Here is a 27,721-nt window from a genome sequence, read left to right as displayed (position 1 = left end):
TTTAAATTTGTTTGGTCCTTCAAGTTTTCGATCGTGTTAAAAAAAATTACTTGCATATTAAAATTATTAAAAATTTAGTTTAACTTGTTTGATCGCCTCATTCAACTAATTCAAACCCTTCTGTAGATCAATATCCTAATCGATTCTCGATCTAATTCAATTCAAACAATCTTGCAATTAATTTAAAAAAAAAAAAAGTATAGGTATGAAGTTGATATGCCTACCCTCATTTTTGTAGAACAAAATCCAAAAAACAATGAAATTGAAGAACAACACAAAAAGACGTAATTCTTTTGAGCTGATATAAAAACACCATCAACCACTAGTAAGGAGGATAAAATTTAGTTAAGAAAAATCATACAACCAAATAATAATTTACAAGAGAAAAGAGCATGTTAAGGGCTACTTTGGATGTTCAGTTATTTCTAATGAAGTACGTTTACTCTTAATTTTAGTGTAGTCGTTCCATATATACCTGTTGAGATGATAATAAATTTAGCCAGCGAAAGATCTTTCAACGCACTGGTGAGGAATATTTTTATCACCAGTAAACAAAAAGCAACTACAGTGGGTAATATTTTTACCACTTTATCCTTCATATAGATGTGAAAATAAGACTTTTGGGTATCCAAATAAATAAATTATCAATGTTATTATTATATAGCAATTAAATAAATTTTATTCTTTTATATGTTGATGTAGTAAATATATAAATTTATCATAAAATATATGTTTATTGTCATAATTATTTTAATATTTACTATAAATATATTTTAAAACAAATATATAAATAAAAGTTAATTATAAATAAGTAGATATATGAACTATATGTAATGTAATTGTTTGTTAATAAAATTTTGTTTTAACATAAACAAAAATTAATATATATTATTTAATATGGAGTATAATTATTTAATTTATATATATAATTTAATCTAATTTAATATAATGTCTTTAATAGTAATTTTTTATTCTCATCTCATTGCTACAGTTGTGTTTGAATCCAAACACACACCCCTACTGCTGTTTCTAATCTCATCGTTACAGTATCTAATCTCACCGCTACAACAACTAATCTCATTGCCACTGTTAATTTTTACCTCACCGGAGGTAAACGCACTGCCCATCCAAACTAAGCTTAAAAAATATATTGCGAAAGACGAATTGAGTTCCAAAAGCAGGGCAGTGGTGATCAAACCCCTCTACATATATCTTGCATCTCTTGTTCTCATTTCCCAAAGAGAAGTGTGAAAGATAAATCAATAAAATCAAAAGGAAACAAGATTTGGAGCATGCTTGATGGGAAACTTTCATATTCTAAGTCCCTGCTATTGCACAACATTTCACTCCGTATGAATATATTTTGAAACTTGAAGAAATTATAGACCCATAGCCAGTTACTTCAATCTTATTTATATTTCTACCAGGATCCTTTAGCCATTGACAACAATATCATTAGCATAATCTAGTTTGAGTACAATTTCCTCAAAATATATGCAATTAATTAATATAATATTTGTTTGAGGATTGAATTGATAGAATTCATAAATATTGTGGGTTAAATTTATTAATTATTTAAAGTTAAGATCAAATTAATAGGATGTGTAAGTCTGAATGACTAAATGTATTGTTATACTGACACCATCATTCAACGATGGGTAACTAAAACAAAAATAATTTAAAACATTAATGATAAAGTTAGAATAATTAATAGTATAATTTACCTATAAAAAAAAAAAAAACTAAAATTCCTTCGGCCTTTGTTGAGGATAGACTGTTGACAAGCATATCCCTTGAAGCCGCAAAATTACGATAAGGATAAGAAGAGGAATACACGTGCCCCTTCCTGATTTCAACACTAACATCTATCAAAGATCAGAGCTCTTTTTTCTTTTAGCATAATCATTTATTTCCCCATTTTAATCTTTTATTTAATTTTTTTAATATTTAAATTTCTATATTTTACCGAATTACTTCAAAATAAATAAATAAAAAGTTAATTCTTTTAACTTTATTGATCGGAAATTTAAATATATATATATTATTTTAAAAATCATTAAAATTATTAAAATATATATTTTAATATTTTTAAATTTAAAAAATAATAGAAATATTGACATAACAAAGTTAAAAATATTTATTTAAGGTGATTTGACAAAAACTATAAATAAAGAAATAAAGAAATAAATAAAAAACTAAAATAATTTTGAATTTGTAAAGATAATGGGTGAAAAGAGTCATTATGCCTTTTCTTTTTATTCGATTAGAATTAAAAAGCATGGGCCCTAAAAAAGACGAAGACCCAAAAGTAGTTTTCATGGCTTGTCTAGTCACTCCTTTGGTAAACTCAGGGACACGTGATTACCATTGTCAACACGTCAGCCAATGACTCAAAGCTTTTCTCACTTGCTCCAGTCAAGACAAATGTATTTCTCACGTCAATTCAACTTTTTACATTACTTTTTTACATTTAATAATTTAAAATAAAAAATTACTTTAAATTATAAAAACATGTTTGGTTTTTTTATATATTTAAGTTAAAGTACTATATTTAATATTTGAAATTTTATTAAAAAAATATTCTTATGTTTTTATACGTTTAAACTAAGGTTTATTCATTTAAAGTTAAAAATTCTTGTTTTTAGTTGATTGGGTCTTAACTCGATTGGGTTTGAATGCGTTGAACTATATTGTCTTCCTATTTAAGAGTTGAAGAGAAAGTATGAGTAGTTATAAACATTGTATCAAAAAGAGTAGATAGAACAAAACCTATAATGAAATCAATGTTTAAAAAAAACCTTATGTTTTTATCATTTTCAGTTTTATAAAAAAAATTAGTGAAAACATTGAAAACAATTTTTTTAGTTTTTGTTCAGTTTTAAAAATATTTTTTTATTTTTACTTTCTATTTTCATATATTATTTTTAATTTTGAAAACTGGAAAACATGTTTGATAAATAGAAAGGGTTAATGGCAAAATTTATCCCTGCAATTTATGAAATCTTTCAATGTGGTACCCCTATTTTTAAAAATGTTCAATATGATATTTGAAATTTTAATTTTGTTTACCAATGTGGTACCTCCCTCTAATGACGTTAAAATCTGTCAATGTTTGACACGTGGATCAATCCTTAGATGCCACATGGCATAATTTATCATGTCATAAGTGTTGCATATAAACCTGCTCATGGGTGGGGCTACTTGCCTAGACCTGAGGGTCTGCTTGAAAAATAGGAGAGTTTGGACAAAATACGAGGCACAAAAAAGGTTTGGGTAAAATTTAAGGCCTATTTTCTATATGGGTCGGAGCTTGGTAAGATTTTTTGGCCCGAGCTTGACCTAACCCGACCCAAATATATTATGTTATAAAAAAATTATATTAATTATATATTTTTTTATATTTATATTGAATCACTAACTCAATAACAATTAAACTCATTACCCAAAACTCAAAAAAAAAAATTACCCAACTAAATAACCCAACCAAAAATATAAAATTTTAAAATTATATTTAATACAATAAAATATTTATTATATTTATTTGTGTTTTTAATATAATAAAACATTTATTATATTTTTGGTAATGTTTTTTAATATAAATATTTTTTAATGTGTTAAAAAACTTTTTTTTTAGTTTTTTTTAGTGTACTTAGTAGGGGTGTTCAGTCGGTTAACCACCCGAAATTGTTAAAACCGAATTAACCGACCTCCCAAATTTTTTAACTGTTAACCGAACCGAATTTTTTTTAAAATAATTAACCGAACCGAAATTTTTTTCGGTTAATAAGGTCGGTTAACCGAATTAACCGAAAAATATGTTTTGTTCTTTTTTGGTTAAAAATTACCCGAAAAACCCGAAATACCCGAATTACCCGAAAATTACCCGAATTACCCGAAAATTACCCAAATTACCCGAAAATTACCCAAATTACCCGAATTAAATCACTACATAATTAAAAGCATTACATAAATCTTTAAATCACTACATAATTAAAAATATTACATAAGTCTTTGAATCACTACATAATTAAAAACATTACATAAGTCTTGAATTAACACATAATTGACATGTAAGTTTTAATATTCTCCATTATATCCATTTCATCACTACAAAATATCTCCATTTGCATTAAACCTAAAAAAAACATGAGAAAAATTTAGCATATAATAGAAATATACGCATTTAAAAAAATCAAATAATATAAACAAACGAATAGATTATAAATTAACAAGAATAAGATAGTAGTAAGCATACCCGTCAACTCACGAAAGCTCATGAATCTAGGGTAGGCTCTAATGCATTCCAATAAATGTCTAAACATTGAATCAATTAAATAAGTAAGAGTGATATGATAAAAAAATTGAAACTATTAAAATAAAACAATAAACATACCATTTTCAATCTTGTCAAGCTCTTGGATTTGTTCTTCAATCTTTTTTATGTCTTCTTGTGATGATGATCTTCGAATCCAATCTTGAGTACACACAAGAGCTTGTACAATTTTAGGAGTTAAAGAACTCCTATATTGATCAAGCACATGTCCCCCGGTGCTAAATGCAGACTCTGAAGCAACCGTAGAAACCGGTATAGCTAGCACATCTCTGGCAGTTTTTGAAAGAGTGGGAAATCTAGGGTTGTTCACTTTCCACCACAATAAAATATCAAAATCTTCAACAAATTCTTCATTAGCCTCAGCTAGATATTTATCCAACTCAGATGTTTTATCCTCACCACAAATTTCCAACTCACGCTTTTTATACAAAACTTGCATTCGCCTTTTCATTTTTTGTTGTGGTTCACCAATAGAAACATGTGTTGACACACTCGATTGGCTACAAGTACTATGAAGTGGAGGCTTATACTCATCAAACAATTCATACAAATATTCCTTCAACTTTAGCATCATTTCACAAGCTTTTTCAGAACTAGACATTTCACTAAGTGCAAATTCAAGATACTTTAGTTTTTGTTTAGGATTTAAAACACAAGCAACAAACATAAGCAAATTCATCTTATCAATATCACCCCAATACTTATCATACTTCTCTTTCATCTTGATGGCCATAACATTGAAATCAATATTACTATTTAACTGAGCATCTCGTAAAAGAATATCAATTTCGGAAAGCTCATCAAAAAAATTATTGGACGTGACATATGAAGTGCCAGATATACGCAAAGTGACTTCATAAAAGTGTTCCAAGAAATCCCTCAATTTTCTAACATTATCCCAATCATCCACACTAGGCCAACCCTCTCCCCTTTCAAGTTCAGCCCTAAAGTTTGTATCTTGCTCCTCAAATCTCTCAAAAGCTCTCTAAAAGTTCTGAGCAGTGTCTAACATTAAGTAGGTCGAGTTCTACCTAGTACAAACATCAAGACACAACATCTTCTTGCACTCTATCTTTTCCACCACAACACACTCCTTAAACCTTTGTAATCTAGCTGGAGATTGTCTCACATATCTAACAGCCCCCTAACACGTTCAACAGATTTATTCATTTCCTTTAAGCCTTCAACAACAATCAAATTCGCAATGTGTGTCACGCATCTCATATGAAGATATTTACCATTTTGAACTAAACCCCCTCGAGGGTTAAATTTCTTTCTCAAATAACCAATAGCAACATCATTTGAACTTGCATTATCAACAAGAATAAAAACAACTTATCAATCCCCCAATTCAACAAGCATTTCTCAATCACCATCCCAATGGACTCACCCTTATGACTAGAAATTGGACAAAAGTTTAAAATCTTTTTATTCAATTTCCAATCATTATCAATAAAGTGAGCAGTGATACACAAATAATTAACTCTTTGCAAAGATGTCCATGTGTCAGTAGTTAAGCAAACTCTAGAACAAGAACTTCTCAAAAGTTGTTTTATCTTGACCCTTTCATCTAGATACAATTGATAAACATCCCTAGTCATAGTAGTTCGTGAAGGAATATGAAATCTAGGACATGCCACAAACATAAATTTCTTAAAACCTTCACTTTCAACAAACTTGAAAGGTAATTCATCAATCAGAATCATTTGTGCTAATCCTTTCCTACATGCTTCTTAATCAAATCTCCAAGTTGAAAGATTCCATTCCCCCCTTCAACTCCCTTTCTAGGTAAAACTAGTTGTCCTTGACTAGTGTCAACAACATTACTAGGATTTTTCTTACATGAACCAATATGATATTTTAATGACCCCGTACCATTTTTTTTCATATCACAACAAAATTCCTTTTCACAATAATTACATTTAGCCTTACTTGCACCCTCACTATTAATAAATTTAGTGAAGTGAGACCAAACTTCTGACCTTTGAGGAGGGGCTTTTCTTTTCCCGGTAGTCCCCTTTGTTTGGATTAAAATCCCAACTCCCGAATTTTCAGAATCTATCAAAGTAGGAGGTGTAACACTACCCTCAATAGATGTTGGTTCGGTTGACATTCTGCAAAATCAGGAACAACATATACAAGTTTAGTTTAACCCATTACAAAATTAGGGTTTGGATGAATAATCAAAGTATCAAACATATACAAGTTTAGTTAAGATATCAAAACACTAAAATTGTTAAATTTAAGTTATGGTTTCTAGATATATCATATATGTTGTTCGCATGTACCAAGTTAAGATCATGGTGCTGAAATTTCCATATTTTGCTTGTTGGTGATGTTCATTGATTGCTACTGCCTACTGCTACCAATGAAATTAGGTATTAGACCAAGTTTGGTATTTTCAACATTCAATTTATATTTTAATTAAACATGTCTTTGATCGAAATGAGAAAATTGATGAGTGAATGGTATGTTATGGTATTTTGAGTTTAATTTCTACCATACATTTATATTTTATATAAAACATAAAAATAGAAATATTCTAAAAAAATAGTTTTTACACTAATTTAATCAAATTCTTTATATATAATTGTCCTTCCATATATAAATATATACCATTAAGTTTAAAATTATTTAAGATATTAATTGGTAAAATATTAAAAAATGCTATATTGTAGATCAAACAATTCTAATGCTTTTGGCCTTCTTTTTCAATTTCTAAAATGAATAGCATAGTCATACATGTTGTCACTAAGTCAAATAGAAATGACGCAAAGACTTTGAATTATTTAAATTCCAAATTGGTGGTTTTTAAATTAAATATTTTTATAACAAATAATAATAATTATTAATTACGAAATAATATTAAGATCGAATTAGACAATAGATAATGTCTATTTAAGCGTATCTAGTCAACAACTATTAAAAGAGTTTCATTAAAGACTCGAATATCAATAGAAAAACTTTTCATTAGTTCAAACAGCACAATTCGCCATGAAAAGAATAAGCTAAATTGAATGTTGGAAATGGGTAATGATGAAAATTATAGTATTAGTAAAAATTTCCTCTACCGATATTATAATGATGAAAAAATTATAATATAGCACGAGTTTGTAAAATCATATTATGATTTGTACACTGGAATGTGTAAAGAAATTTGTAAGTAATAAATTTTTAAGGAAATAAACATGGAAAAGGCCCAAGAAGAAATGGTCTATTCATTATTCAATCCACCACAGAAAAACAACAAAACCAAACGAAAGGTACCCATATGATCTAATATGTTTTCGCGATACATTCACAAAAATGAAAAAGCAATTCTATATTTTCATTTCATTGCTCACTGCCTCACTCTCCATGATTTCAATTTTCATGTACGTTTACCATTTTTACTGTTTAGGGTTTTTTTTTTACATAGCTGCTTGTAAAACCTAATATATATATTAAAAATTTCATATGTACAAAAAAAGACAACAAGTGAGCAACCATGGATAGCATTGGTTAAGATGAAGTGAAGAGGTAAGAAGTTAGAAGAAAGCAAACCTGGTACTCGGCAACTCCGACGACTCGGCGACTCCTGATTCTACTGTCGAGTGTTTGTTGGGTGTTGGGTGTTAAGACTGAGACTGAGATTTAGGGCTACGGGTGTTGTTGGGACTGTGTTTGTGACAGTGTGATTGTGAAAGTGAAAGTGAAATTTGTGAAATTAGGGAGGAGGGCTGGAGGGGTGTTGTGAATAGGGGTGTGTGTTGTGCGTCGTCTGCTCACTCTGCTGCTGAGAAATGGACCAAACGGTAATGGTCTAATGGACAACACACAGTAGGCCAAGTTCTACCGTTCTAGGGCTAGGGCCTAGGGCTGTTGAATACTTAAATTTTGGCTGTCCTATTCGGCCCAACTCCCTGATTAACTTAAACTATAAATTCGGTTTACCCGAATTTTTTCGGTTAACCGACCAGTTTCGAACCGATTTAACCGTTAACCGAAGCAAACCAAAAAATCTTAACCGACCCCCGACCGAATTTTTTCGGTTAACCGACCGATTAACTGAACTCGGTCGGTTAACCGAAAAAATTTAGTTTTAACCGAATAATGCACAACCCTAATCCACGACCCTCTGAGAATCAGGAGTGCTCATGACCCCTTTGGGAATTGGGGCTAATAATAAAAATTGACCATGTGACACCTTATACTTGACCCAGTTGTTGGATCCGAATATAAAATGCCACATTTAGTTGTCGAAGCAACTCACTTTTTCATTTATATTTTGAAAAGGAAACATATTGGTAAAATTATTTTACAAAAATTTCGGCAGCATTTTTACCTATTTTACGTAAAACCCCTGCAAAATAATTAAGATTTTCACAAAATATCCACATTTAAATTATCTCCCAAATCAATTCCCAGCACTATGATTTCTCAAAACATATCAATAAATTAGATTTCTACGCTTTATTATTTTATCAAAACATTAGTTATAAAATACCAACTAAGAAAACATAATGAAAATATTTAAATTCAGTTTACGACATAATATTATATATATAAGCCTAGGTACATGCCATTTACATCAACAATAAAGTAAACTCTTCACCAACATTGTTTAAGCTGAACTTTGGTCCTTCTGATGCTGCTAGAATGATCTAATGAATCTAACTACTTGCGCACAAAAAAATTGACATGTAATACCCCAAACCCGGCTTGAAGTTATGGTCGAATCTGACGATCTCACATGATAATGTGTTTGAAAACTGATGCTCGTGTTAAAAAAACCGTAACTTTGCTTAAAACATTTTCTGTTTAGATCTCGTCGTTGTCTTTTATTAATCCTAAAATAGTGATTTTCTATTCAGTCGTTAGTTTGTAAAATATTGTACGTTCCAGTAGCTTTTTAAAACAGTTAGCATATTTGTGCGTATTTTGTTAAAACGTTTGATTGATTTTGAAAACTCAATTATCCCTACTACTAGCAGATGTAAGTCAAAACAAAATAAAAAACCCAATTTAAAAGTAAAAATCCAAAGAAGCCATTATTACAGTAAAATACCCCTAAAATAAAAGTAAAATTATTATTAAGTACTAAGTCGAATAAAATAGGTCATGTAGCCACCGCTGAGTCCTCCGTTGCACCAAACTGCCTATGTCTGGGGATTACCTATACAGATTAAACAGAAGGGGTGAGTTTACGTAAACTCAGAGTGTAATTCCCCATGCAAACAAACAGACAATAACGGATAATCTCAGTTTGGGCCTAAGCCCATTTCAGTATCAGTAAGCATTAGGGCCTTGGCCCATTACAGTACAGTAACAGTGACAGTTATGCAGTTATAAAATCCTACCCAACCAGCCTCTACATTCTATCTCCGTCAAACCCTACACTCCATGTGAGGATATAATCAACCCACCCAACCCTACACTCCAAGTAGTATCGAATGCGGCACTAAACAGTAATTGCAACTGAACTGCTAGTAAGTTAGGCTAAAAGCCTTTCAGTACACTTCCTCCTATCAAAATCAATCCCCAACCCAATGCAATGCATCATACAATCATGTCATGGGATCATGCATAATCAGAATAATATATATATCATGCTCAACATACAAACATACATATCTATTTTGTAACACCCCTTACCCGTATTCCTTACCGGAACAGAGTATGAGGTATTACTAAATTTTTAAAAAAATTCGACAGCATTCCTACTTATTTTTGCTTAAACCTCCTGCAAATTTAGAACACATTCCAATATACCAGCCAATTTCATTTGTATAAACACACACATAGTTTAACTATTAATAAACACTACATTTAAAAGGGAACCATAACATATATTTACATGATGATCCCACATTACATAAATTGTCTATACATGCCATAAAATTTCGGAACACTAGTAGTAAAATACCCCAAATGTGAAGGATAGTGTAGATGATTGTCTGACTTCGTTCCAATTTCCGAGTTGTTGGAAGTCACTATAACCAAGAGAAAAATAAAATCGAGTAAGCATATAGCTTAGTAAGTAAACACATGATAAATAAGTAATTACTCCCATAACTACACCAAAATATAACCTTATTCATGAATAACTTTATTGTTTAGGCAATTTCCAGCAAGCTATTTTTCTGCGTCATAGTCGCTAATTTATTTTTATCTGGAGCTACAGGGCTCTAAATTGAGTTCCATAAATTTTCCCTGAAACTAGACTCATATACCATTTCACCATAAAAATTTCAGAATTTTTAACCCAGCCAATTAGTACAGTTTATTCATTAAACCTTCCCCTGTTTCACTGCCCAACGGTTCTGACCCTTCCTCACTAAAATTCACTTAACTCTCTGTAAAAAATTTGAAAAATTGTTTCGCTTGTTTCTAATAAAAATAGACTCAATAAAGATTCCAGGGATATAAATTTCATGCCATAATTATTTTTTTACAATTTTTGGTAATTTTCCAAAGTTAGAACAGGGGATCTCGAAATCAATCCAGCCCTGTTTCAGTAAAATTCAGATATCTCCAAAATACAACTCCTTTGCTTATTCTATTTCTTTCATATGAGAATAGATACATTCAACTTCAATTTCATATATTATTCAGCTTCCCATTCATTTTCCACCATTTATGGTGATTTTTCAAAGTTACCCAATTGCTGTTGTTCAACACAGTTTATAATTAAATCGTTCCTTTTGCTTTTGATATTTTCTCCCATCTCATACATGGGTCGATTTAGTATTCAACTCAATATTTACCCCATAAAATTTTCCACCATATGGCAATATCCATCTTCCACACTTTTTCGTTGAACACTCGGAATGTTAGCCGTTATTGGTGGATCCCGCACGTAGCACCACCACTGAATCGGGGAATCAGCACTTAGCAACCCCTCGGGGGAATCAAAGACATAGCAACCCCTTTTATTTCAAAGATATGGTGGATATCGCACTTAGCACCACCAATGAATCGGGAATCAACACTTAGCAACCCCTGGGAATCAGACATAGCAACCCCTTTCACATTTCAAAGATATGGTGGATCACGCACATAGCACCACCCATAAATCGGGAATCAGACACAAGAACCCCTTTTATATACAACATACTCCGCTTATTCCAGTGTTCAACCCATAACCCATATATTGCAACCCTTTATCACATTTCCGATTTAACAACATTTTAGGATATTGCCAAACATTTATTTTAATTCCAAATAAATCTCAACATATATCAAATAATATCAAAATAATACATTAAGTCACGTGTTTACTTACCTCGGTGCAAAATATCGTAATTTTGCACTTTACTCCACTATCTTTTCTTTTCCCCGTTTGATATACTCTTCACGTCTTTCTTGATCTATAATAGCAAATTTAACTCGTTTAATATTCACATTTATTAAAATAATCCACCACCCAACTTTTTGAAAATTACAATTTTGCCCCCAAACTTTTGCATAATCACACTTTTGTCCCCAAGCTCGGAAATTAAACTTCATCACTTATTCTTAAGTTTTATAACATGCTGAACATTTTCCCTTCTATGGCAACATCAAATTCCCACTCCAACACATACTTTTGAATATTAATTATTTTTACCGATTATGTCTATTTACCGTTTTGCTTAAAATTGCTTAGCAAAAGTTGTTTAACATAATCTCTAGCTTCATATTCCACCATAAAACAGCAAAAATAAACACATTTCACCTATGAATATTTTTCCAAATATGAACCCTAACACAATTAATGGTAGAATAAGCTAAACCAAGTTAGGGACTCCAAAATACGAAGAACATTAAAAGCGGGCTTAGAATCACTTACTATGGAGCTTGAAAGCTTAAAACCCTAAATATGGCTTCCCCTTGCTGATTTCGTTCACCATGAAGAAGATGAGCATATTTTGCCATCTTTTTCCCATTTAATTCTATTTAATAACCAAATGACTAAAATGCCCCCATTTAAAAAAAATCTATTTCACCCATTTCTTATGTCTATTTTTGTCCATCAACTAACTAATGGTCTAATTACCACATAAAGACCTCCAATTTAAAATTTCATAACAATTAGACACCTCTAAGATGTAGAACTCAACTTTTGCACTATTTACAATTTAGTCCTTTTGACTAAATTGAGTGCCCAAACGTCGAAATTTTCGAACGAAAATTTTCCGTAAAATTGTAGACCATAAAAATATAATAATAACCATATTTTCCCTCGTCTGATTTGTGGTCCCGAAACCACTATTCCGACTAGGCCCAGAATCGGGCTGTTACATATTTTATATAGGCATACAACAATCTTTCAATCATTTCAGTCAATTAGGGGTCTAGGTATCCTTACCGTCCCTACAGTAGGTTCACAGTCGACTTGGGCGACCCGTGTAACCTTAGTAGTCAAACAGTGAAAATGGGCCCACAGGCCCATGTTGCATGTCCATGTGGGCCCATACGACCCGAAATGGCCTTGGCCGAGTGGATTACACGGCCTGGCCTAATATTCTCACACGCCTGTGTGGTTCACTCGTGTGGGGCCCACACACCCCGTTTCTGCAAGGCCAAGCCACACGCCCGTGTTTCTGCCCGTGTGGACAAAAATAGGTCATTTTTCCAAGCCACATTTCTCACCCAACTTGATATCAACCTAAAATTAACAATATGCATATGACTATGATATAATAGGCATTCAAACCCACCTAAAATCAAGCTTAAAACATGTAACATCATCATATACAACCATTGAATTTATTAAATGCACAACCTACCTATATCATTCCTATCCAATTCACAACCTAAGTGATAAGAATTTGTTTCACTTTACCTATCAAACAACCAATCTAGATAAATCACCAAAATGATCAATTCATTTAAGCAAACATTACTTCCACTATAGCATAAGACTTCAAACATGTATTTACAACTATTTACATTTACAAAATCATATACCCTAAAGTTCAATAAATAAAATGGATGCTAACATTAAATTTACATCCTAGGTACATGCCAAAAACACAAAAAGGAAACATCACCAACATTGAGTACGGGATTCTTGCGAGATGCCAAGTTCGATTCTACTATTTATCTAACCTGCATCATGTAAATCAATTTATCATTAATAGGTTCCATTTATTAGTTAAACACAATTTCAGTCACCATTAATATGAAATTCTAACTTAACCAAATAAGAATTCGATTCTTTCGATAATTCAAGTGACTTTATTGTAAGATCTATTAGTGTCGTGGCACCCGGTGCCTAGTGGTAAACCGCAAAGAAGATTGCACCCAGCGCTAGTCGAATTTACCGACAGTATTGAATGTGAGCCCAGCTCTAGTTGGATAAACTAACACTATTTGCACCCAGTGCTAGTCGGGTATACTGACGATAATAGTTGTGAGCCCAGCTCTAGTTGGATGAACCAACGGTGTTTGCGCCCAGCGCTAGTCGGATTAACTGACGATTGTGTGCCCAGCACTAGTCAGACAAGCTGACAAAGATTGTGCCTAGCGCTAGTCGATATATTGACAAAATCTATAGTGAGTCCAGCTCTAGTCGAATATATATCAATGATTGTACAATTATTTTCTTCCACAAATTCCTCATTCATTTTCCTTAACATTTATTTCGATAATATACATACATTTTATATCAAGAGCTAATTTAGCATTAATTAATTTAAATAGTAATTAGAATATTAAGTTCGAGTCCACGAACTTACCAAAATATGACAAATATCTACTTAGTGGTCTTCTCCTTTCCACGGCTGATACTCGCTCTATTCTTCTCTTGATCTATTTTTAACAATTTAGCTCAATTAATACCATTCTTGTTTCCACTAAAATTAATCAAATTTATATTATAGTTCATACTCTCATTTAACAACAATTGTCATTTATTCATCTCAACTATTAACATCCAAATTTGATTAATCATATTTCCTTCTTATTTCAATAATTCATTAATTATACATTTAATTTATTATCAAACCACAAAACACTAAATTTAATGAAGTCATACCTTGCTAAATTTATTTATAGCATTTAACTCATTTCTAGTTATTGCTAATCAATTTCATATCACAAAATATTTTATATACTTAATGGACTTAGAAAATAAGTCTCAAATTTTCCAGCATAAGAACAGTCCACTAAAACAGTCCCTTTACTTCACAAAATTAACAATTTAAGCTATGTTATTTTGAATTTACAACACTTTAGTCCCTAGGAATTATTATCAATAAAATCACCCCCCAATATGACCAATTTAGTCTACAAAATTTATACTCAATCATCACCTCAAAAACATTTAGTATTCAACAAAATAACCCCAAACCTTTGAGTTTCTCATCCATGGTAACTTTCACAATTTCCATTCATTCTTAAAATTTGGTAAACTAGCTCATAGCATTATATCATCAAATAACATAATTTCATGCCAAGATAGCTAAACATTACTTACAATTTTATACATGCATTAAATACCCATGGCTGAACATCCCCTTCTCCCCCTTCTCCCCCTTCTTCTTCTATTTTTCGGCAGCAAATAGAAAAGAAAAGAAAATTCTACTCCATTCCCCTATCTTCTTTTCACCTACTATATCTTTTATCTCTTATTATTATTATTATTATTATTATTATTATTCTTCACTTTATTTCTTTTTCTTTTATATATTTCCCTTACATATATAATAGTTATCATATTATAATTATTAATGATATCATCTATATATCTATATTTTTTTCTCATACATAACCACTAACTCCATTTGACCAAAACAAAATGGGCTATTTAATTAAATAGTCCTTGCAACTATTTCTTTCTTATAATAAAATTTAAATCCCTAGCAATTAAAATTATCAATTTAATATTCAATTTACTTCTAAAGTAACTCCTAAATTATAATATTAATATTTTTAAACTCGATACTCAAAGGCGTGGTCCCGGAAGTATATTTCCCGACATCCCTTACTTACGGGATGTTACAAGAAATCCCTAAATTATGTTAATATCTCTTTCGAGAAGAACAACTTACTTTAGGTTGATTAATTGAAATCTCTTTCTAATTAAAACCCTATTGTCACATTAACTCGATCTATGGATTCCTCTATTAGATTTGACTCTAATCTGGTAGATTTATGTCGTTCTATTTCTAGGATTGCATTCAACTCCACTCAATTATGCTAGATCTACTCTTAAACAGGGACTTTTGCTCCACTGAAAGAAGTACATTAAACTTGAATTAATATATCAGAAATATTAAAACAAGAAATAAGCATACATAATTGAGAACAATAATAAAGTATTTATCGCATAAATCAGAAATCAAATAATAAGATTCATCATATGTTTTATCTTCCCTAGATATCTAGGGAATTTAGTTCATAATCCTGAATGAAAACATCTCAAAGCCAGAATAACCACAAGACATAAAGAAACTCAATAAAACTTTGAAAGAAATTAAATGGAGATTTTTTTATCTTGAGGGAGATCCGCTTTTGAGTTAATTCTGATGGTGTTCTTCGAGTGCTTTCTTCGATATTCTCTGAGTGCCCCCTTAGATCTTCTTCTAATTGGTATTTATAGACTTTAGACTGCTCAAAAAGCTTCAAAATTTGGTTTTTCTGCGTATTTGGGAAGTAGGGTGTGATATTGACACGTACTGGCACATGGGAGTGTGGTTAGCTCGTGTGGAAATGCCCAGCCCATGTGGATCCTGGAAACAGTTCTATTTGTCCGATTTTGGCTCTTTTTTGCTCTTTTTGCTCCCAAGGGCTCTCCTAAGTATAGAAATATGAATTTCAAGGATTAGGAGCATCAAATTCACTAATTTACATAATTAATCATCCAAAAATGCATTAAGAATGAGATTAAAATATGTTACTTTTACAGCTTATCAAGAAGTCTCTTCTTCTGTTTTTACGTATTGCAATATCAATTAATAAAATATTATTATTAATAAAATATAATTTTAAAGCCATCGTAAAACTATTGATTTTTTAAGTAATGGTAAAATTGTCATCAAGTCTTTTTCATCAAAATAAAATGGAATACTTGCATTTTAATTCCTATAATTTTTATTTTATTCAATTTAGTCCCTAAACTCTATCTTGAACTTTTAAATTAACCACATGCTCCTACTAATATCATTTAAAAGCCATCGTAAAACTATTGATTTTTTAAGTAATGGTAAAATTGTCATCAAGTCTTTTCATCAAAATAAAATGGAATACTTGCATTTTAATTCCTATAATTTTTAATTTATTCAATTTAGTCCCTAAACTCGATACCAAACTTTTAAATTAACCACATGCTCCTACTAATAAGTCTCTATGTTTTCATGTCTGACAGTTTTCTCTAAAAATGATCACAATTTCTTATATTACTATTTATTTATAGATCACTTATTCAAAGACTTCTACCATAAATATTCTTTTTTTTTAAGTGAGGATGTTACATTATACTGGACTTAGCTGTCCTAAAAATATGTCTGGACAGCTGATTAAACAAGTTTTGAAACAAGGTTGTTTAAATAGCATTGGATAACTAAAGTCCCGAAATTAAAGGAAAAAATTATCACTGGAAATGTAATATGCACTTAAGATTATGGAGATGAAGCAATGTTTTGTTATTATGGATTGAAGGCTCCTTTAATTACTTTAATGTAGTGTTTGGGAAGTTACTTAGTTATTGGATTTGGATGTAATTGTTTGTAATTATAGAGGAGTGACATGTTTGGGCAACCATTGTAATTGAAAGGGTCTTACTGAATTTATTGTTATTGGAGTATCTAATTACACTTTCCAATTTTTAGGAGGGAGAGTGACAATTGAAGTAATTAAGTGGACAATTAGATCCAAATTCAATTACCCTATGACTAGAAGTGTTCATGGGCCGAGTCGGGCAGGGCCTAAGCATGATAGTAACATATTTTATGTTTGTCTAGGCCTGACCCGGCCCAAAATATGAGCTTAAAATTTTGTCAAAACCCGCCCATATTTGCAAAAGACTAATCCAAGCCCATTTTAGGCCCACCATATTATTTTTAATTTTTTTAAAATATTATATTATATGATGTTAATATTTAATAATTTTATACATTTTTTATTTATTGAAAATTTTTATATAGTCATCTTAACATTATTTTAATGTTTACATTACAGTAGCATTATATATTTTGTATACGTTTATTTTTTTAATGTGTTCTAAATTATATAATATATAAAAATAACATAATATAAAATATTATAAACTTAAAAATGGGTCAGGCTGGACTCGAACCTTGAATGTTCAAGCCTGAGCCCGGCCCATATTTTAAATGGGCCCAATTTTTTTGCCCAAGCCCATTTTCAGGCCTAATATTTTTACTCAAACCTTCTCAAATTTCGGGCAAGCCTTCGGGCCTGGGCAGGTAGTCCGGCCCATGAATAGGTCTATCTATGACTTTTCAAACATACATTATTTAACTTTAAGAAATTTATTTTTGTACAAGTTTAAGTTATAAAAAAATATTTTGTAAGTAAGAACACATATGACTATTTGGGATGGTTATTACCAAAAATTTCTAAAACCATAATATAAATATTAAAAAATTATATTATAACAAAGTAATTTATATGTATTTTATAAAGTTATAACAAAAGTTATATTATTTAAATTCTAAAAGTTTATGGTTGTAAAGTATATTATAAAATATAAATTATGTTTTATAAAATACTAAAAGTGTTATAATAAGTTTATTTATAGAAAAATATGGTAAAAATATGGCAAATCAAAATGATGATTTGATTTTAATTTTGTTACTCATTTAGATATTTTTTATAGTAATAATGTATATTTTTAAAATCTGAATTATGTAATTGTGTAATTACAATTTCCTACTACCAAATATGACATATGACATTACGATGTAATTATACTTTGTCCGCTAAATATGTCTAGGGAATTACAATTCTTTGTAATTACAAGAGAGTGTAGTTACTACATTAGTAATTACACTTTTATTCAATTACTTTGTACTATCCAAACAGACTGTAAGAAGTTACGAGAATTCTTGTGAGAGATTCTTTGATTACAACAAACTAGTATGGATCCTACCAAGCTTTGCGTTCGTTTAATTAATAATTATTTTTGGGTCAAATTCTAGAGTAAATATTTGAATATTAAAAAATACTTCAACTCATTGTACTCATTATATATTTGAAATTCAGTATTTGCACTTTTATTTTTAAAATTTAGTCCCTTTATTTTTCAAAATTAAAAATTAGACCCAATTGTTAAGACCATTAAAATTTTCTGTTAAATTCATTGATGTAACATTTTGAAAAAAAAACTCACTTACTAGCGAATAAAAAGAAATGACATTGCAAAGGATTAGAATTTAACAAATAAATTAATATTATTAATAACTCTTAAAAATTACATCAACATTTTAATCAAAACAAAATATTTGAGCTAGCTAAAGACATTGTAAAAAATTAAGGTACGAATTATGTAAAGAAATTAAAGTATAAAATTTAAATCTTAAATTTAAGTGCAACACAGGAATCAAAATTTAAATTTAACTATTATTATATAATCTAAAGTTTGAGTGTAGCATAAAAGTTAAAATTCAACATTAACCAGTTTCCTATAAAATGTAAATGGAAGGGTATTGTAGATGTTAGCATGAAAAAGGTTTTTTAGACCTTTTATATAGATATGAAGCATGTGTAAATACATAAATTGTACAGTGAGTTAATGTGGTACGACTTTTCTGTGATTGTGGGTTTAGGTATGTGGATATATTTTTGAAGGCTAATCAATTGAAGATGAACATTTTTAGGGAAAGAATTTATTTCAGTAGAAACCTTTTTATCCAGTTGAATGCTGCTTAAAAATTGGCAGCAGTTGAGAAATTTACAAGCCTAGCTGCCTTATTTTATATTTTTTTCATTAAAATTTTAATATGGTGGGAAATATACAAAATTAATTACTTAATATATTGTAAGGATATCTTATAAAAAAATTTATTCCACCTCCATACATAAATGATAGCATTGAAAAAAGTATATTATATTTGCGTAATCTTTTATTTTGTCTGTTCTTAAAAAGTACACAGATTTGAAATGCATAAATTTGCATGGGCACCACTGCTTTGTTTCGGTAATCCAAATTGGTGACCAAAATTCCAAAGATGATGCACATAACAAGCAAGTCGGGCCAAATCAGTGGATCAATGGCATAATCTTAAAATCGCACTTTCTTGTCCTTGGTTAAGAAGGTGCAGGAGAACAAGTTGATGCTGTTAAAATATGCGCATTTAGCTTTGAGCTATAATGGCATTTAACCCAAATTGATCCACATAGTCGTCTTTGAAAAACTAACATTCGATTATTTAGTATAATTTGCAACCCTCTCTGCTCAAGTTGCGACCTTCCTTTTTTTATTGAAAAAACTCTGAATAAATATATACATACACAAACATGAGGAACCCCAACTACCTCAACTTATTTCCAGGCGATGCTTCTCATGATCTATGAAGTTGTTGAGAATGTGGAGCTCTTAGCGTGAGAGGGAGTTGAGATGTAACTCCGACTCTGAGAACTCTCTGCTGAGGATGACTCGGATAAGAGCAATACGTGCTCCTGCTCGTCTACTAACACCTGGAGAGATCTTGGAACCGGCGGCAGGTGCAAATCCAAAACCCCCTCTAGCATCTGAACTACCTGAACCAACAAGCCACTTTACATAATCTTGATATCTCTTCTACAGGGGCTACTCCATTCAATCGGGGGTCTAATAGGCTGAGGACATCGCCGCCTTCTGTTATTAGGCTAGCAGCCCAAGTTGGAATGAATCTAACTTTTCCATCTTCAGACTGTTGGGAGTTTCTCCTTCCGGAGACAATCTCAAAAAGCATCATCCCGTAGCTATACACATCAGCTTTAGGTGTAATGGCCACACCTGAAATCCATTCTGGTGCAAGGTAGCCCCTCGTCCCTCTCATGGTTGTCAGGACCCTGCTGAAGTCCCGCCCAACAAGCTTTGCCAGCCCAAAATCTGCTACCTTCGGACAGAATTCAGCATCTAAGAGAATGTTCTCTGGCTTGATGTCACAGTGAATGATACAATCTCTGCACTTCTCATGAAGGTAAACTAAGCCTCTAGCCGTACCAAGTGCAATCTGGTACCTGGTTTTCCAGTCTAGAGCATCAGAGTTGCTTTCATGGACGAGATGAGCATCCAAAGAACCTTTTGGCATGTAATCATATACCAATAACTTTCTCCCACCATCAGAGCAAAACCCACGTAGCCGCACTAGATTTACATGTTGAATAGTCCCGATTGTGCTTACCTCTGTGCGGAATTGCTTCTCTCCCTGGTTGATTCTCTCAAGTTGCTTCACTGCTATAACACTCGAGTCTGCCAACATTCCTTTGAAAACAGAGCCAAAGCCTCCGCTCCCCAGTTTTTCGGAAAAATTCTTGGTTGCTATCTGTAAATCTCTGTACCCGAAAGCTAAAAGTGAACCTTCAACTGCTTTTGGATTTCTCATCGTTCCCCTCCTCCATCTCAACATCGCAAATACTACAAGGCATAGGACTACACCCACTGTACCTGCAACTGCTCCTATAATTATTCCACTTTTATTGCTCGAACTTGAAAACTCAGATGCCGCTAGCCTGATATATATAGTCCGTCCATTGCTAGAATCCTCTGTAAGTAGTTTCAGATCCAAGACATCTCCCATCCAAACTTTACAATCACCACTATCATAAGCATAAGCATTGCAAGAGCAATTCTTGAGGCAGGTGGATTCACATTCCGAAATGCTCCCAACGGTCATGGACTGCTCATGTTGAGGCAATTTTATGTTGGGCATTTCTAGAAATTTATCACTCTTTCCATGGGCAAGAGTGGGGTCTTCACATTGGAGCTGGGTTTTCCTTTTACACCCCTTAGAAAAATCGCTCAGATTCCAATCGCTTTCTGACTTGGGCTCGAAACCTGTCAAACAGTTGCAGAATGGCAGAGCTTTCTCGTTGCAGCTGCCGAAAGCACCACAAATGGCATACACCTCGCATTGTTGTCTCGGTTCTGACCAAATCAAACTCCACCGCTGGCTGCTTTCCAACCATGACAGTTGCTTAATCTGCCCCGAAACATCCATTACAAATCGAGATATAGTAGAAGGATCATAAAGCGAGTAAGTGAAATAACTCTCGTTTTCGTTGGAAACATAGCTGTAGTTGTAGATTTCATTCAGTCTCATTTCTGGAACTAAGCTTAAAATCCTCCTCTGTGGATCCCAAGCTCCACTTGTCCAGTACTGTTCGGACCTATTCCATAGTATGAAAGATTAATTGGTTCCATTGGGGTCTAGCTCAAGGGAGAAGAGACCCGGTGCAGGATCTTCCGAATTTTTCCATGAGGTTAGCTGCTGGCTCTGATTGGTTCGTCTGTTCAAGCTAAGCTTACCACCAGGAAGCCATGTATGAGTGGGATGATCAAGACTTTGCCATAATGGCGTCGATGATTTCGGCCCATCTTTTAAAACGAGATTCCCACCATCTTCAACAACTGCTACTACAGAATTTGAGCTGCTTGAGCTAATATTGGTGGACCAAATTGGCACTTGGGATTCGTTGAACAAAACCAAGTTACCATTAGATATTTTCAGTTCAGAAGAGTGTATATCGTGGACTGGTGGTATCTCTCTGTTAGCAACCCAAACAGCGGTCTGTTGATTGAGTACCACATGCCTATGTAGTAGTTGGAAGAGTTACCTGGTTTGAAGAACCCCAACACGAAGTGCCCACCCGATGAAACAATGGTCTGAGTCCCGGACAGAGATTGATTAGCTGAGATGGTGTCAGCTCCAAAGGCGAGTTGGCGGTTGAGAGAAAAGAAGATAAAGATTTGAAGGGAAAGTATCAGCCATGGGATATTCATCTTCTCCATGGCACTGTCCTGTAAGAGAGTTACTGATAAAATAAACAAGACAGATATTTCTCCACGAGAGATGGAAGAAAAACACTGGCCTTTGTTTATGAGCAAGAAGCTTTATTGGTGTGTAAATCAAATCAAAGCTTGTGAAGAAGACAACTATGGCCTTTGTTTGTTCCCCACAGAACATGGGCAATTTAGAAAGCTGAGTAACCATGTTTTTCACGTACAGCTTTGGAGATAAGTCGAAGCTATTGTATTCTAGTATTTCTAGATTTTCAGGATATGAATGGGTCAACCTTGAATCTGAAAGGACCATTTTGTGAAATTACCCCAATGACTGTGAATGTGAGATACGGTCCTAATCTTCCATACCCCACACCAGAAGAATACGATGGCATTGTCTTTCTTAGGCTTCCAAATATCATCGTTCCACGTTCCTATTTCATTCGGATGACAAGACTGTAAAACTAGTTATTTGAGAAACTTCACTTACCTCTCTCAATCTTTCTTCTTTCTTTCTGAATTCTTCACACTAAAATCTATAAAACCTTAACATTACCACTTGTACCAAAGCTTTTGTTTGATATTATCTTTTTTATAAGTTTTAATATTTTTACACACAAAATCTTTTTCACCCATATCATTTATATATTGTTAATGTAATTGATTGAACTGGTGTCACGAGTCAACTCGGCATCAACTCAAAATTGATGGGATTTTTTTATAAATTACCACTTTACGTATAATTCAATTATTAAATAAATTTTTTAAACTATATTTTTAATATTAATTATTTTTCACTATCATGATAACATTTTGACATTTTGATAATATGTTAAATAATACTTCCTAACATGATAACATTTAATGGTACGGGGGAGGTTTTTTTTTTTTCCTTTGCTTTGCTTATGTTGTTAATTGTTCTGTTTATTCATGATGTTGTTTAAATTTGTCATTACTTTGTATGGTTGATGAAACTTGAGCTAATGAAGATGTTTCTTCAATTGCAACTACATGAAATTACTTTAGATTTTTGTCCAATAAAGGGCTTTTCCCACAAACGCCGCTATAGGTCATGACTTTTAGCGGCGCTTTTTTAAAGAACGCCGCTATAGAACAGATATTTAGCAACGACTTTTCGTACAAACGCCGCTATAGAATAGGCCTTTAGCGACGCTTTTCACACAAACACCGCTAAAACATATCTTTTAAAAAAATAATTTTTTTTCAAATAATATTTATTTCTATGATAAATATTATATTATGTTTTAAGGATAAATAAAACTATTATTTAAATTAAATTTTTACGAAAATTTTAACTTTAAAACTAAATATAAATATAAAATTTAATGAATTTAAATTTAGAATTTAAAATAATAAATTAATAACACAATTAAAATCTAAAAGTTAGAACACTTAAGTAAAAATAAAAATTTAGAATCAAAACTAAAATAAATAATACATATGCAAGGTAATAAAATATACAATACATTTACTTAATCAAGGAAATCTTGTAATGAACCCAAAGCAATGAGCCTTAGAGAAAAACTTTTGAGCATGGCTTCGAATTTGAACTGCAAATTTGGTATCTACATGCTCTGCATGAAAATAAAAGTAACTTAATCTGTTCAAACCATAGTAAACATGGCAAAGATAAGTAAATCGGTTCAACTTTTTTGGATTTGTTTTATAATGTTATAGTAAATTATTAACAAATACATCTAAAAAATATATCTCAACTTTTTAAGATTGTTTATGGAATAAAAAATGTACACTATTGATATATCTACTCACTTAAGTTAATATAGGTGGAAAGTATTCATCAATGTAAATTTAAAATATTAGAACATATCATGCTTAAATTCCAATTAAACCCTTAAGCCTATATTCTTAAATTCCAATTACCATCAACAATTGCAGAATCTCCTAATTAGCTTCTTTGTAGAATATTTGAACATGATATTCCATAGTCAGAATACATACATCAACAGCTTAAATCAAAGTATTAGAACATATCATGCTTAAAGATAATAATTAGATTTATCTAAAATCAAGCCCGATTTAACCAGTACTAAGTAAACCTATTTCAAGTTTTTTTTTTCTGGGCAGCCCAACGACATATAGATTCAATGATCAGATAATCTAAATTTATCTAATCAACAATTTTTTTTAAAATTAGTTAAAAGTTTAAAATCATGGTTAAAAACCCGATAAATAAACAGGTATGGCACAAAGCAGGGACTTTTATAGTAACGCACCTATTAGCTGAATCAAAGAAGCAAAAACAGAAGAGAAAGCCGAAGTGAATCCTCAAAAAGTTTGAAAATAATGAAGTCCCTTCAGTGCCAAGCTTCTTAGATTTTCTGATAGCTGCATGGCAGCTTTATAGTCTCTAGCACTTAGCAATTCCACAATTTGATTCAACATAGAGGAGTAAGACGCAAGTGGTTTGAAAGGCTTGAAAAATAGTGAATGTGATTGCTTTATTTGTAAGTTTGTCAAGGAAAATAGTTACAGAATGCCAATCCATAATCCAGTAACACCTTCCACATTTTAACACGGAATCAAACAGAATATCCAATAATTGAATAAAAAACATGTAGATAAGAAGTAAGAAGATTTCGGTTGGCCAAAATCAGGTAAATGTTTAAAAAAGTTACAAAGGGTATTTCTAAGTGAAAACATGAAACACAACATTCTGGTCAACAAATCTATGTTCAAACTTCATGAGGAACAAAACTTAAAGATAGACAATGATCTTATTTTGTAATATAAAATCTTTTCAAGGAATTATGAAAAGGATACGTGATTTGCACAGAAACTAGTTTATGAAAGGTGTCAACAGATAAAGCATGCTCATATCAATGTAATCTAATTGGAATAGAAATAAACAAGGTATGATTGGAAGCAAAGAAGCGGTATCCAAAATTACTAGCAGAGGTATTTAATGTTCAAAAAAGAACAGTTTGATGAGTTCTTTTTTTTTTCACATTTTAAGCTTCTTTCTTTTCTTTTAGAACAATTTCATAATTTATAGAGAAATTTGCCTTCCACAGAATTTTAGTAGCGAAGTCTTCAAACTCGTGGGGATATGTAGCCTAAGTGCTGTGCGACAAAGCACCACAAAAGGAAAAAGCAAAAACAACATACAGTGGCCGAAAAACACAAATAACCACACAATGAATGATGACAGACTCTACTAAATTTAACTTGCAAAAATATGAACTTCAATTAAATTCTTTGCTTTTAAGAGATTAGTGTGTCGTTAAGCTAGTTATGAAGCTTGCTAAGGAATGTGATTTTGAGTAGATTAAGGTTAACAGTTCAATAATTATTGATGCTGAGAAAGCTAAAGTCGCCATGTTGACAACAAAAAAGTTTGCAGAAGCTTCAATCATTCTTAGTTTCGTGCCTATAAATTTCGTATTTAATAAGGTGCCTTAAAAATTTTGCATTGATTATATATAATAATATTATAATTTTCCTCAAAATATATACAAATAATATTATTTGTGCATGTTATTTGATGAACAATGCAAAACAGATTTGTAACAGATGGATTCATAATTTAACAGGGGGGAAACAATAATCTAAAAATGAAATCAACAAAACCAAGAATTAATAAAGACATGGAAGAAGCTAGTTCACCTTAAAAACACCTTTGGGTGTTTGAGAAATGCTTTCTCCGTCTAATATAAAATAAAAAGAAAGATCAAAGCAGTTTCAACAAATAAAAATAAGACAGATAAAAGGCAGAGAAAGAGGAATGTGGACCTGTTCCGCCATGGCTAAGAATTGAAACGATTCTTCTTTATTTTTCATCTTTTGTACTTGAAATATTCAGAGTCACGTAGCAAGCAATCTTCTCATTACGCCTGATTCCAAAAGATCTCACAGTGTACCTAGCTGCAAAATCAGAAGAGGTTTAGCGGCAAAATCAAGCGATCAGGAGAAGGAAAACAAGATGACTCTTTAGCTTCAAAAACAAAAACACCGGAATTGTTTTGATTTTCGAGATTTTGACGAAAAGATAAAGATGGAATAATCGTCGGTCGGGAAATCTTTCGGAAAAATTTGGATTTTCCTGAAAAATACACCGACCGGATAAACAAGAGAAAAACAAAGACGGTGGTTGAGAAGAAGAGGAGCTTAAAGTAGCAAAAGTAGGGAACGATGATGATGAAGGCGTGGTGGCGGATAGAAACACCTAAAGGGTGTTTTGAGGATACAAATTTTAGGGGGAAAAATTAGGGGTTTTAGGGGGGAATTTAGGGAAAAAAAGGCACAATTTTTTTAAAGTAAAATGATTTTGTGGCGTTTTTTATAAAAACGTCACTATTACTCATCTTTTACTTTTTTATTATTTTATTTTAAATAAAATGATACCGTTTTGTTCTACTAAAAATTTTAACTATTTTTTTATTTATCAATGTTTTTTTTAAATCTAATATTTAGATATATAAAATGGTTTAGATTAAATATTTTAAATATTAATTGATTATATAAAATTTCATTTAATATATATAAAGTTTACTTATTATCTCTTAAATAATTTAAATTATAATCATAATTTTAATATATTAAAATTAATATTATCTCTTTTACAATTATATAATAAATTATTTAATATATAAATTAAAAACTAATTAATCTAAACCCTAAATCCTAAACCTTTAACCTTTATCCCTAAACCCTAAATTATAAAACATAAACCCTTAACCCTAAATCTTAAACCCTAAACTTTAAACCCCAACTCTTAAATCGCAAATCATAAACAATAATCCCTAAACCCATAATCCCTAAACTATAATGATAATTAATTCAATATTTTAAAATTAATACTATCTCTTTTACGATTATATAAGATATTTTTAATATATAAATATTAAACACGTCATAGACGCTTAAAACTTTGAGATAGTTATACTATTTTTTATTTCACTTATAGGAACCTCATATACCCAAGCACTGTAAGTCTTTTGTGAATTAACCAATGCTTATGAAGATCTACTACTTACGGTTATCAATGCCAGCTGGAATCACAAATATTAACAAGAATCAGACATAGATAGCAAAATTATTTAATATGTAAATTAAAAAACACTCAGTAATGTACCCAAAAAACTTAAAAATTATTTTAAATAATAGTATTTTAAATAATGTACCCAAAAAACTTAAAAAAAAAAATTTCCGGCACTTTTTTAAAAACGCCGCTAAAGACCCGAGCATTAGCAGCGCTTTTCAAAAAACGCCGCTAAAGACTCGAGCATTAGCGGCGCTTCTTCAAAAACGCCGCTAAAGACCAGAGCATTAGTGGCGTTTCTTCAAAAACGCCGCTAAAGCCCGGAGCATTAGCGGCGCTTCCTAAAAAACGCCTCTAAAGACCAGAGCATTAGCGGCGCTTCTTCAAAAACGCCGCTAAAGACTAGAGCATTAGCGGCGCTTCTTCAAAAACGCCGCTAAAGACCAGAGCATTA

At 31.5% G+C, this 27,721-nt stretch overlaps 1 protein-coding gene, 1 long non-coding RNA gene and 1 pseudogene across 3 annotated transcripts; all 3 read right to left on the bottom strand.

Moving 5' to 3' along the window:
- Positions 1–4,052: 4,052 nt before the first annotated feature.
- LOC128031897 (zinc finger BED domain-containing protein RICESLEEPER 3-like) lies at positions 4,053–5,642 on the bottom strand. Its single transcript, XM_052625273.1, has 2 exons — positions 4,394–5,642; positions 4,053–4,135 (listed from the first exon to the last, which is right to left on the bottom strand). The coding sequence occupies exons 1-2, from the start codon at positions 5,064–5,066 to the stop codon at positions 4,053–4,055; spliced, it is 756 nt and encodes a 251-aa protein (XP_052481233.1). The 5' UTR covers positions 5,067–5,642.
- Positions 5,643–19,511: 13,869 nt separating this feature from the next.
- LOC105764172 (G-type lectin S-receptor-like serine/threonine-protein kinase At2g19130) lies at positions 19,512–22,611 on the bottom strand (annotated as a pseudogene).
- A 978-nt stretch (positions 22,612–23,589) lies between these two features.
- Positions 23,590–26,520, bottom strand: LOC105764174 (uncharacterized). Of its 2 annotated transcripts, XR_008192066.1 has the most exons (3): positions 26,019–26,512; positions 24,503–25,933; positions 23,590–23,842 (listed from the first exon to the last, which is right to left on the bottom strand). It is a non-coding gene; the product is annotated as an uncharacterized LOC105764174 (long non-coding RNA). The 2 variants fall into 2 exon arrangements; XR_001124544.2 differs by having other exon boundaries at positions 24,503–26,520.
- Between the last annotated feature and the right edge of the window lie 1,201 nt (positions 26,521–27,721).

Source organism: Gossypium raimondii, chromosome 12 (genome assembly GCF_025698545.1).
Source record: "Gossypium raimondii isolate GPD5lz chromosome 12, ASM2569854v1, whole genome shotgun sequence".
In the NCBI taxonomy this organism is placed as follows: domain Eukaryota; kingdom Viridiplantae; phylum Streptophyta; class Magnoliopsida; order Malvales; family Malvaceae; genus Gossypium; species Gossypium raimondii.
This window is presented reverse-complemented; position numbering and strand designations above follow the sequence as displayed.

Coding starts and splice junctions, on each gene's coding strand:
- LOC128031897 (XM_052625273.1), bottom strand. CDS start 5,066: ATGGCCATCAAGATGAAAGAGAAGTATGATAAGTATTGGGGTGATATT. Junction 4,136..4,393: donor GCTTGACAAGATTGAAAATG/GTATGTTTATTG, acceptor TGTTTTTTTTAG/GTTTAATGCAAATGGAGATA.